Raw genomic sequence first — 12,846 nt, forward strand, 5'->3', positions numbered from 1 at the left:
ACAATATTCTAATTTTCTTATAATATATATATATATATATATATATATATATATATATATATATCATTTAGCGGTATTTTAGTATAGTATAGGAGTATATTGTATGTTTTATTAGTTAGTTAGTTATCTGTGTTTTGTTTAGTTTAGTGTTTTGTGTACGTCCCTCCGAAGCGCTACTTTGATTCAGAGGATGAGCAACCTCTGCAGACGTAAGTAAACTCTTTTCAGTGCATATAGAGCGGATATTGACTAAGCTAAAACGATAACTTCCAAATTCTTTGAAATAATTCGTATCATTCTTTTTTATTGTGTCCCAGCAGGAGTTATAGTCAGTACTCAGTACAGGGTTAGTACAGTAGATGTAAAAAAAAAAATAAAAAATCAGGGGGGATGGTGGATTTTATCATTTGGGGACAGATAATTTGTGCTGATCAAATACATCAAAACACAACAATAAAAAACACTTTTCTGAACTTATCAATATGACTCTGTCCTTCACAGGATAAGTAAAATGGATCACTGCAAAAACTCAAAATCTTAACAAGAATATGTGTCTTATTTCTAGTTAAAATGTCTCATTTTAGTAAAAAAATCTAATTACACTTAAAACAAGACTCATCACTGGAAAAAACAACAATTTTCACCTGTTTCAAGTAGATTTTCACTTGAAATAACTAGAAAAATCTGCCAGTGGAACAAGATTTTTTTGCTTGTAATGAGAAGATAAATCTTGTTCCACTGGCAGATTTTCCTACTTATTTCAAGTGAAAATTTACTTGAAACAGGTGAAAATTGTCAAATAAGTTATTTTTCTGGTGTTATTTTTCCCCACTCACTGAAAAGGTGTGGGGATTAAAGCTGGCATCTTTGCAGAGCAATTGTTGAAATTTTTATTATTTGTTTAGCTGTTGCTGCAGGGTTTTTTTCCTCAGGGAGCTGGTTATTTTTGGAAAAAAACATGTTGAAAGTAATGCATACTGTATTGTACAGTAAAAAGGTGAAAAGATGAAAAGATGTGGGGATTAAAGGTGTCATTTTTGTAGAGCAAATGTTCAGATTTTGGCTCCTGTTTTTATTGTTGTTGTTTCAATCTCTGTGAGCTGGTAAGGTTGAAAATCTATTTTTACAGAGATGGACAGTTTTTTTGCACATATGTTCAATATATTAAATAAATTGCAGTCGCATTTGAATGCAAAAGATGTGTCTGTGTTGGGCTCGGGGGCGGGGGGCTCGAAAATTCTGTTACGCACAAAAGGGGGGCCTGGCAAAAAAAAGTTTGGGAACCACTGGGTTAATAATGAATGTATTTCACTAGCACCGGCCAGCGTGTAATCCCTCCCGCCGCCAGCAGGGGGCGCTGCCGCACACGTGTATTGTCATGACGGAACTATCAGGGGCCAGAAGTCACTAAAACTAAAACTTGTGGTTGCTAAGGTAAGAAATGTGTTAATTAAAAATAAACCACTGGTATGAAGCTGTTAACACGTTTATGGTAGTGTTCTACCATTTCTAGCGCTGTAAGTGTTTTAACCACCTTAGTGTCAGCAGAGCCACTAATGTGATGTTTGTGTGAGCTAGCAGCACTAGCTGCACAATGCTGCTGGTTTTCAACTACTAGTTACTTCTCTTTGCTTCAACTTCATCATTCTGACCTCTACGTACAGGAACATTTACTGCCAGTCTTTCGGCATCATCATCAGACACTGTCACGTCTGTTCTCGTATAAAGATGAGTTTAAAGGATCTTTCTCTGTTATCTGAGCTAACTAGCAGGCTGCCAGGTAGCTTAGCATGAGCTAAAGGCTGATTTATGGTTCTGCGTCACACCGACGCAGAGCCTACGGCGTACGGCGCGCGATGCCGCGTACCCTACGCCGTAGGCTACGCCGTGGATTTAACGCGGAACCATAAATAAGGCTCAAGTCGGGACAAAGTTCAATTTGATTTGAATCGATTAATATTTTTTCAGTGAGTTGACAAGGACAAACCGTGTTTTAGTCATGTTTCTATATCTGACCAGTACGAGACATGTGTATAATACCTGTCAAGTTCTGGATTTAAAAATAAGGGACATTTTCCACCAGCCCAACCTTACATTTAACACAGATTTACCACAAATCTAAAACATCTATCTGTCAACCACTTACAATCTTCAAACTATGAGCTCAGAATCTGACAGTTCAACCTTTGTTGAAACTGAAATGCTGTGGACATTCCTGTGTATGTAAATCATATAATAGAGCTTCAATGAAAACACAAAAGTGAATTAAAGCACATTTATTTATTTTAAATATTCTTCAAGTGAAACATTGACATGTTCTTATTTGTGTGATCTCTCTGTGATCAGTCTGTGAGAGACACTAACATCACAGTTACACATCTTTCACAACACGTAACTGTAACATCCTGCTCCTCTTTGGGAAAGTACATTTAATATCCCATTTTTAGAGATATTTACACAAAGTCTTCTCTTTTTGGGCAGAAATGCCTTATCTCTGGTTACGTCCATCCATCTCTCTGATTTGTTGTTCCGAGTTTGTTCCATGGATGGTTTGTTCCCGTTGTTGCCGCTAATCTCGCGAGAACTGTAAACCCACGGTACAGCAGGGGCCAGTTCTCGCGAGGCCAGTGGCAATTCAGTTTAGAGAGGCACAGGAATGCTGTTTAAAAATTATTACAGGACTGTCTCAGAAAATTAGAATATTGTGATAAAGTTCTTTATTTTCTGTAATGCAAAGATGTCATACATTCTGGATTCAATACAAATCAACTGAAATATTGCAAGCCTTTTATTATTTTAATATTGCTGATCATGGCTTACAGTTTAAGAAAACTCAAATATCCTATCTCAAAAAATTAGAATATTCTGGGAATCTTAATCTTAAACTGTAAGCCATAATCAGTAATATTAAAATAATAAAAGGCTTGCAATATTTCAGTTGATTTGTAATGAATCCAGAAAGTATGACATTTTTGTTTTTTTAATTGCAGTAAAAGAAAATAAAGAACTTTATCACAATATTCTAATTTTCTGAGACAGTCCTGTATATTATAAAATGGGAAATTTATGAGAAAATACTAATACGAGAGGATGGTGGGAAAGAGGGGTGAAATACGGTCTTTTCCCGGCCAAAATGGGAGACTTGACAGATATGGCACGAGTAGTACTCGAGTTGTAAAAAAGAATCAGGGGGGATGGTGGATTTTATCACATGGGGACAGATACTTTGTGCTGATTACAAATAATATAATATATTACAAATAATAGCAGTGACCAAAACACCTGCAGAAATACTGCAGGAATGACATAGCAGCAGTTAAATGCAGCCTTCTGTAAGCTTTAAATATCCACTGGGCTTACATCAAATACATCAAAACACAACAATAAAAAACACTTTTCTGAACTTATCAATATGACTCTGTCCTTCACAGGATAAGTAAAATGGATCACTGCAAAAACTCACCATCTTAACAAGAATATTTGTCTTATTTCTAGTTAAAATATCTAATTTTAGTAAAAAAAAAATCTCATTACACTTAAAACAAGACTCATCACTGGAAAAAACAACAATTTTCACCTGTTTCAAGTAGATTTTCACTTGAAATAACTAGATAAATCTGCCAGTGGAACAAGATTTTATTGATTGTAATGAGAAGATAAATCTTGTCCTACTGGCAGATTTTCCTACTTATTTTTTATTTAAAAAACTTATTTTTTTTCAAGTGAAAATACTTGAAACAGGTGAAAATTGTCACATACATTATTTTTCTGGTGATGACTCTAAATGTTGAAATAGCAGTAAAACCACATTTATTGATGAAATGACATAAGGGATGGAAAGGGGGGATGGCAGTTTTACAGGGGGGATGATTTGGACCGTTTTTATTTCAGGGGGGGATGCCATCCCCCCTCATCCCCCCTCATCCCCCCTCAACTCCAGTACTGGGCACGAGAAGACTGAATAACTTCCAATAAAGTCATGTGTCTTGGTTTGTGTGGACTGTAACACACAGGTCTGTCTGCAGCACTGCGTTATTAAACATCAATATTATTATTTCAGGGATGTATATGTCTGAGGACAAGGACTCTCAGGAGGATGAACTTCTTGCTTTGGCAAGTATTTATGATGAGGAGGAGTTCCGCCGCTCGGAGTCAACTCAAGGGGGAGAGATCATCATGTGCCTGGAGCTCCCTCCTGGTTTCAAAGTGGTGGTGAAAGGTATACGCACTAAGTATTACTACAGCTACCCAAACTCATCACAAAATTGAGAGTATTTAAGGCTCATCTTTGTCTGTTGCAGGAGAGAAAACAGCCGAGCATGCTGTCTGTTTCTTGCCCCCTTTGGTGCTTAATTTTGAGCTGCCTGAAGATTATCCATCCACATCTGCACCAGGGTTCACCCTCAGCTCCAAATGGATGACCAAAGCTCAGGTACGAGTCCGGTTTGTCATCAGAAAAATACATTAACCTGTCTTTGGGTCAAGGGGAGGGTGAAGGGAGAAAAGAAGGAATGAAGGAAAGAAGGAAGGAAGTAGGAAAGGGAGTAAGGAAGGGAGAAAAGATGGAAGTAAGGAGAAAAGAAGGAAGGAAGGAAGGAAGTAGGAAAGGGAGTAAGGGAGGGAGAAAAGATGGAAGGGAGGAAAGAAGGAAGAAAGGAGAAAAGAAGGAAGGAAGTAGGGAAGGGAGAAAAGATGGAAGGAAAGAAAGAAGGAAGAAAGGAGAAAAGAAGGAAGGAAGTAGGAAAGGGAGTAAGGGAGGGAGAAAAGATGGAAGGGAGGAAAGAAGGAAGAAAGGAGAAGAGAAGGAAGGAAGTAGGAAAGGGAATAAGGAAGCGAGAAAAGATGGAAGGGAGGAAAGAAGGAAGGAAGTAGGAAAGGGAGTAAGGAAGGGAGAAAAGATGGAAAGAAGGGAGGGAGGAAGGAATGGAGAAAAGGAAAGAAAGAAGGGAGGGAAGAAGGAAGGAATGGATAAAATAAGGAAAGAAGGAAGGAAAAGCAAAGAAGGTAATAAAGGAACGAATGACGGAAGGGAGGTAGGAAGAAAAAGGAGTAAAGGAGGGTAAAAAAGGAGGAAAAGAGGAAAGAAAGAAGGAAGGAGAGAGCATGGCAGGAGGAAAGAAGGATAGAAGAATTGGGTCATTTTGACCCAAAGACAGTACAAGGGTTAAATAAAGACTACACAGCTAGCAAGATTTTTAAATCATTATATTAAGACATAATTACAGAGGGAGCTTTCTGTTTAGTTGGTTTTACTCGGATTCAGATGACTTTATTAATCCCTTTGAGAGGTTCCCTCAGGGAAATTGACATCTCCCTCTCACACAGACAGCACTGTCATTTACAAATCAAACACCCCAAAAGCCAAACACCCATATAAAGATAAAAATAGAAATAAAAGGTAGAAACAAGAATAAAAAATAAATAAAATAAGCACAAGTTATTGCACTGTCCTGGTTATTGCACTCAGACGAGGCTTCCAATCTGTTCTTAGGATTCTTTGTCATCTCTCTCATCAGATAATTTTCTTCTCTCTGTTTTATTCCTTTAGTTGAGCTCACTATGCCGACGCCTGGATGAGTTGTGGGAGGAAAACCAGGGTTGTGTGATTCTGTTCACATGGATCCAGTTTCTCAAAGAAGAAGCTCTTGACTTCCTGGTCGTCCAGTCTCCTCTTGAAGTCGTCAGGGGCGGCGGTAAAGCAGCCAGTGAACGGAGGAAAACGGATCCTGCTCCCACCGGTACGATACATTATTTAGTTCATGGATATTTCTTTGTTTTTGTTGTTTTGATAGTTCTGCATTACTTTGCATTGCTATCTAATAGTAGCACAGTTGCTATATACAGGGCTGTCTCAGAAAATTAGAATATTGTGATGAACTCCTTTATTTTCTGTAATGCAAAAATATCATACATTCTGGATTCATTACAAATCAACTGAAATATTGCAAGCCTTTTATTATTTTAATATTGGTGATCATGGCTTACAGTTTAAGAAAACTCAAATATCCTATGAATATTCTGGGATTCTTAAACTGTAAGCCATAATCAGCAATATTAAAATAATAAAAGGCTTGCAATATTTCAGTTGATTTTTAATGAATCCAGAATGTATGACATTTTTGTTTTTTTAATTGCATTACAGAAAATAAAGAACTTTATCACAATATTCAAATTTTCTGAGACAGTCCTGAAATGCACATTACACATTTGCAAGAGAAGTATGTGAACCCCTTGGATTTTTTTTTTGCGTTGGTTTGCAGTCAAATGTGAGCCGTGCGTGCGTGCGCGCGTGCGTGCGTGTGTAAATAAGTTGATGAAAGTAGATTCATAAATTAAGAATATTAAAAAAAAAAAAGTAAACAAATAAATAATTATCATATAGAGTGGTGTAGCACGATATAATATAAATATAGCGTAATAATATAGTAATATCCTAATATAACATAATCATTTTTATAATATTATAACATATAACAAAATGATATCACCATACTATAATATATAACAATATAATAATATTATAGTTTAACATCCCATGAGATTTCATAACTTAATATAATAATACACTATGAAACGATATGAATGAATGATATATATATATATATATATATATATATATATATATATATATATATATATATATATATATATATATATATATATATATATATATATATTGTGATAATGCCAGGAAAAAATATTAGAGTTAGAATTGGTAATTTATATATTGGGATGAGGTCAGACCGGGGCATCAGGGATTAATAGCTTGTTGAACTTTTTTGGGGGCAGAGTGACTTCAGGCAAGCACTTTGCTCTGGATCAAACCTGTTCAATGCTCAGGAGAGATGTTTGACAATTCCTCTTCATAAAACCAGAAAGTTTTGCTTTCCTCTATGAGACAATTCATTTCTTGCCAAAGTATTTGTACACAGTACAAAGGTTTTGTATGTACTTTTTGATAAAACATGTTTGTGTTTTTGGTCTAGCCGTGGCACAGTGTGGGAGTCTGTCTGAAAAACCAGAGGAAAAGAAAACGGAAGTTAGCACAGACAAGTCTGAACAACACCTTTTGTTATCACCCCAGCCTGATCCGCGGGGTGTTGTTCTGATGGACCCGCGTACTGACCCGCTACCTCAGCTCCTGGACTTTGACGAGGCACAGCGGCAGAAGGTCTTTGACTGCAAAGTATTCTGCTGTGGAATCTGCTTCGTGGAGAAGCTGGGCTCCAACTGTCTGTGTTTTAAGGAGTGCCAGCACGTCTACTGCAAAGACTGCTTGACTGAGTACTTCCAGATTCAAATACGAGACGGCAACGTTCAGTGCCTCAATTGTCCTGAGCCCAAATGTACCTCATTAGCGACACCGTTGCAGGTAAAGTAACAGAACAGGGTGTGTGTTTACTTTTAATAGCAAAGATCAGGGGTCGGCAACCCACGCTCTAGAGCCGCATGCGGCTTTTAGCGCCGCCCTAGTGGCTCCTGGAGCTTTTTCAAAAATGTTTGACCTTTTTTCTCTTTTTTTTCCCTTTTTTTGTTTTTGTTTTTTTCTTCTTTTTTTCTTCTTTTTTTCCTTTTTTACTCTTTTTCTTCCTTTTTCCTTTCCTTTTTAATCTCGACATTTCGACTTTTTGCTTGACATTTCGACTTTTTTCTCGACATTTCGACTTTTTTCTCGAAATTGTATTTCAACATTAATCTCGACATTTCGCCTTTTTTCTGGACATTTCGCCTTTTTTTTTGGACATTTCGCCTTTTTTCTGGACGTTTTGACTTTTTTCTGGACGTTTCGACTTTTTTCTCAAAATTTTGACTATTTCCTCGACATTTGGACTTTTTTCTCAACATTTCGAATTTTCTCAAAATTTCGACTTTTTTTCTAGACATTTCGACTTTTTTCTCAAAATTTCAACTTTTTTCTCAACATTTCGCCTTTCGCCATTTGCCTTCATTCTAAGGCCCATACAAGACTTTTCATTTTATGCGGCTCCAGACATATTTAGTTTTTGTGTTTTTGGTCCCATACGGTTCTTTCAACATTTTGGGTTGCCGACCGCTGCAATAGATGGAAAAGGTCTGATTCCTTCTCCCTCTTCTGTCCTGCCTTCGTCTTTTAGGTGAAACAGCTGGTAGACGAGGAGCTGTTCGCCCGATACGACCGTTTGCTGCTTCAGTCCAGTTTGGACCTCATGGCTGACGTGGTGTACTGCCCCCGTCAGTTCTGTGGCACCGCTGTAATGGTGGAGCCAGACACAACCATGGGCATTTGCACAGTTTGCAAGTATGCGTTTTGTACGCTGTGCAAGCTGGGCTACCACGGGGTCTCCAACTGTAAAATTACTGCAGGTAATGCCATCATCAGTCATTTTAACACCCCCCCCTCCCTCCCACAAAAAAAAAGAAAAACACTGTTATTTCAAAAACTATGGTGGAAAACGCTTCCTAGTTTTGAAAATATTTTCGCCAACTCTGACAAAGTCTGGTTTATCAAGCCATTTTTTTTTTTTTTTTTTGAGAATAATTCTCCGTCGTATGTTTTTCTGTCGGTGAGCTCTCAGGTCAGGTAGTGTCGGCTCTCTCATACAATAAAATGTGCTTCTAGGGTCATTGTGTGCAATTTCTATCCAAATGTCCTTTTGCATGGTGAAGCACAAAGCTGTCACCCCTCAAAAGGGGAGTGGAGTTGAGCAGCTCCCCCCACCCACTAAACTCAGTTGTGAGTAAAATGCTGAAAATGTTGTCGTTGAAAAGAGAGTCGCTGGAATGTCTCGTTGTTGTTTTATCAAAGATGAAAAATATTTTATCCATTAAGACCTTTCGAAGATTGAGAGAATATTTTCCTCTTGTACCGTTGAAACATTGGAACACAAAATTAGTTGGTAAATTACATATACTGATATAACAATCAAGGTTTTAAGCTTCTATCATCATCTTTTCATGTAAGTGAAATAACCCTAGGCTTCAGGGGTAAGACAATGTATTTTTTTGTGTCACAGATGAATTACGCAACCTCAGAGATGAGTACCTGTCTGCCACTAATGAGGGGAAGAAGTTCATGGAGCAACGCTTTGGAAAACGGGTGATTCAAAAAGCCGTGGAGGAATCTTTCAGCAGAGACTGGCTCAACGAGAACTGCAAAGCTTGCCCTCGCTGTGGAACCAACATACAGGTTGGGCCTCCGACCGACGACGCTCAGGCTTAATTTTTAACACCAGGGGTCACTGTTGACAGTTTAGTCTAATGTAAAAAAAAAACAAACCTATTTTTTTACCGAGGTCATCGGTAACTAGTTATTTAAACTTTAAAATCCATTCTGGCTGGCAGAGGTGTCAAAAGTATTCACATTCATTACTCAGGTAGAAGTATAGATAGTAGAGTTTAAAAATACTCCTGTAGAAGTTGAAGTATCAACTCAAGTTTTTTACTCAAGTAAAAGTATAAAAGTACTGGTTTCAAAACTACTTAAAGTATAAAAGTAAAAGTAATGTAAGGGGGGAAAAAGCCTTTAAGGACAAAAGCCATTGAAAATGAATGCATCTTAGTATAATGCAAATATATTAAAGAAGCATATATGTGTACTATTGAGCATTAACATGTGTTTCAGAGAGCAGCAGATATGATGACTAGTTGCCTATAAGTATTGTAATGGTGCAAAAAGTAAAACTTCGAGGCATGTTATCATTTATCCTAACCTTTATTGGAATGTACATCCAAGTTTAGTTGCAGGAATCTGAGGGAACGGATGTAAGAACAAAACTGGACAAGAACATCTGAAACAACCACAACCACATTCACTTTATCCGGATGGAGCAATTTAACTGGATGGTTTTTTTTTAAAGGCCGAAATGAAATGTTTTTAAAATGTAAGGAGTAAAAAGTACAGATAATTGCGTGAAAATGTAAGGAGTAAAAGTAAAAAGTCGTCTGAAAAATAATTACTCCAGTGAAGTATAGATAACCAAAATTTCTACTTAAGTAAGGTAACAAAGTATTTGTACTTTGTTACTTGACACCTCTGCTGGCTGGAATTCACCAATGCTTAACTTTGTCCCGTGTTTTCTCCGTAACTAGTCACGAGCTCTGATTTCTTTCCAACTAATTCCTCGTCTCTCTGTGTCTCTAGAAAGTGGACGGCTGTAACAAGATGACCTGTACCAGTTGTAAACAGTACTTTTGTTGGCTGTGCATGGGCATCCTCACCAAAGGAAACCCATACAGCCACTTCAACAACCCGCAGTCTCCCTGTTACAACCAGTGAGTGATTCACACGCTTTATCTGCTCCCCTTTTCATTAAATATTCATTATTATCCGTCAATAAAATTAAAATTTTTCAAACATGTTTATTTATGTTCAAATTTAAAAATTATATACAAGATCTTCCTTCTTCTTTTCATAATTTCTTTTGTGTTAATTCCGATATTCATTCTTATGCCACAAGGCACAAAGATGATTTTAATTTACCGTTTTGTAGAACATTAAACATCAATCTTTCCCCCACTTGTGGAATTCACTCAATAAATCTCTTAAATCATCACCATCCTTGCCAATATTCAAAAAACATTTAAAGAACTTTGTTATTGTTTCATCTTTGTAGTGTTTATTATTTGATCCGAGTTACATTTTCTTTTGTGTCTTTTGTTTTTTTACTCCCCTTGTGTAGCTTTTGTTTTGTTTTTTATTCATAAATAGAAAGGATTCTATATAAGCCACCAGGCTTCTTCCTTTCCTTGCATATTATTTCATTGTTTATTTTCATTTTTTTGTTCAATTTGTCTTATATTGCTAAATAAATAAACTAAACTAAAACTAAACTTATCCAGCAGCACCAGAGCCAGGTTTTGTTCTGCACACAGTTGTTGAACGTTGTTTTTCTTGCTTATTGCAGACTCTTCCTCGGTGTCGACGTGGATGACGACAACGACTTCTGGAGTGACGAGGACGACTGACACCAGCCTAGTGCCTCACTGCTGTACGCGCCATTTGAATGCACTTTATAACTCGCATAACCATCAGTTCACCTGTGACTCACTATGCCTGAATCGGCCCCGTGATGCCACCGCATCACTAACTTTGATACCTTAGTGAAGACTTCAAATGTGATCAAACATTGATTGTCAGGGTGCACACTATTAATAGTTACATAATATATGACGAATGTCGTATCTAAACTATGTACGTACCCTGGTATTGACAGAAACAGCCTTTGCCTTTTTGTTAAAGTTTAGCATTTTGTCAAGCATATTTTTTGTTCTAAACATCAGGGATGTGTATCTTCACGAGGGGTTACTGATTCAGCACACATTTTTCTAACAACAATTTTAGATAATGAAACGTTATAGAGCCTAGCTCAAGAACACGAGGGAAATTATGATCGGGTAACTTTGGTGTAAGTCTAAAGTGAAAATAAAACAATCAGATTGATTACCTCTTTCAATTCAGCTAAGCACTTTGTCATGCGATGGGTTCACTTTGCAGGGCTTGTGATCATGATAAAAAAATAATAAAAGGAACATTGATTGAGCACAGTTTGGTTAGTTGATTCAGGGGAATTCAGTTGTGCTTTTTTGCTCCTTCCGAGGGAGCAACGTGTTCTCTGGAAAACAATTTGCATCTCATCACCCTGCTTGTGAAATTAATTACCTGCACTTCAGACAACTTGCATGTAAAAAAAAAAAAAAAAAGACATCGCAAACACTTCTTTGAATCTTCAGACATAATAAAGAAATATTCAGAGTTAAAGTTTGGATCCTAACCTCAGTTTTTCCTAAACTATTTGTATGGATTTCCAGCTGTAGGGTTCTTTATTACACTACAGGTGTGAGAAACCCTTTATTACTCTCTCAGACTTCCACACAGTCTGCTCCATATTTAATTTCTTCCATTTCTCAACTCACTTAAATTATATTTATAGTTTCAAACAGATCCATTCATGTGTTTCTGTTGCCTGGAATAATGTACGAGGTTTTTTTCTTTCATTGGTTGTGGGAATGGAGTTTGGTTGGAGTACTGTAGTTTTTTTTTTTTTCTAAACTACTAAAGCCTTTGTGGGTGTTGCTACAAGTTTGGTTGTGGGATGTTAATGCAGGGGAGTGGTTTCAGTTGGTGAACAGACACATTATGGAATGATATATGATTTTGCCAAATGAATTTCAAAGTGATACCATAAATTTATGATTTTCCCATATGTTAACGCATTATTGAATCAGAGATTACCCAAAGAACATTAAGCCAGTGTGTTTTTCCTTCCAACATGTCATCATTACTGTTAGTGGGTGCAAACAACTTGTTTGGTTGATCACTGTGTGGGCTGGTAAAAGACAATCTCCTGCTAATCAAAGGCAAATGTTTTCATTTCGGCATCCGTTCAAACGTTCCATCACTTAAATTCTGTCATACAAGCCCTGCCAGTTCCTGTTAAGCATCCAGTAAAATAAACGGCTCAGTCAACAACTTGTGTGTCATTCGTTCATGGAGAAGTCTTGATAACCAAACTACTTACTGGGAAAGGGTTTACGTAAGAAAGATGTTTTTAGGTGCTTTTTTTTCTATTGTTTTCAGAGCAATTATGTTATAAAGTTTGAATCCATTCACTTTAATACATCATTTGATGAACTTTAAATGAGTAAGAATATGTACAGAAGAGGCAATGATACACCTTTTTTTTTGTTTTGTGTTTGTTTTTAGTATTGTTGGCGCCCTTTCTGTGAGTAAGCCACTGAAAACCGGTTGCAGATCTTTATGCAGTGAAGGCACACTCCCTTTTTGAGGCCTCGGAGCTAAACTACGTTAGTGAGCAGCAGCACAGGAGATGCTCGACTACCTGGGCCGTTAAAGAGACACTGGCATTT

At 37.1% G+C, this 12,846-nt stretch overlaps 1 protein-coding gene across 1 annotated transcript; it reads left to right on the forward strand.

The window, feature by feature from the left end:
• Positions 1 to 1,347: 1,347 nt before the first annotated feature.
• rnf14 (ring finger protein 14) lies at positions 1,348 to 12,448 on the forward strand. Its single transcript, XM_061739454.1, has 9 exons — positions 1,348 to 1,434; positions 4,061 to 4,219; positions 4,302 to 4,432; positions 5,549 to 5,738; positions 6,987 to 7,372; positions 8,115 to 8,343; positions 8,994 to 9,166; positions 10,121 to 10,251; positions 10,884 to 12,448. Exons 2-9 carry the CDS (start codon positions 4,063 to 4,065, stop codon positions 10,942 to 10,944), a joined length of 1,458 nt encoding a protein of 485 aa, XP_061595438.1. The 5' UTR covers positions 1,348 to 1,434; positions 4,061 to 4,062; the 3' UTR covers positions 10,945 to 12,448.
• Positions 12,449 to 12,846: the final 398 nt, after the last annotated feature.

Source organism: Cololabis saira, chromosome 14, assembly GCF_033807715.1.
Source record: "Cololabis saira isolate AMF1-May2022 chromosome 14, fColSai1.1, whole genome shotgun sequence".
In the NCBI taxonomy this organism is placed as follows: Eukaryota; Metazoa; Chordata; class Actinopteri; order Beloniformes; family Belonidae; genus Cololabis; species Cololabis saira.

What these genes read in the sequence shown, in the direction of transcription:
- rnf14 (XM_061739454.1), top strand. Translation starts at nt 4,063, where the DNA reads ATGTATATGTCTGAGGACAAGGACTCTCAGGAGGATGAACTTCTTGCT. An exon ending in CATTAGCGACACCGTTGCAG is followed by an intron (nt 7,373 to 8,114) that starts GTAAAGTAACAG and finishes TTCGTCTTTTAG; the next exon opens with GTGAAACAGCTGGTAGACGA. An exon ending in CAACTGTAAAATTACTGCAG is followed by an intron (nt 8,344 to 8,993) that starts GTAATGCCATCA and finishes TTTGTGTCACAG; the next exon opens with ATGAATTACGCAACCTCAGA.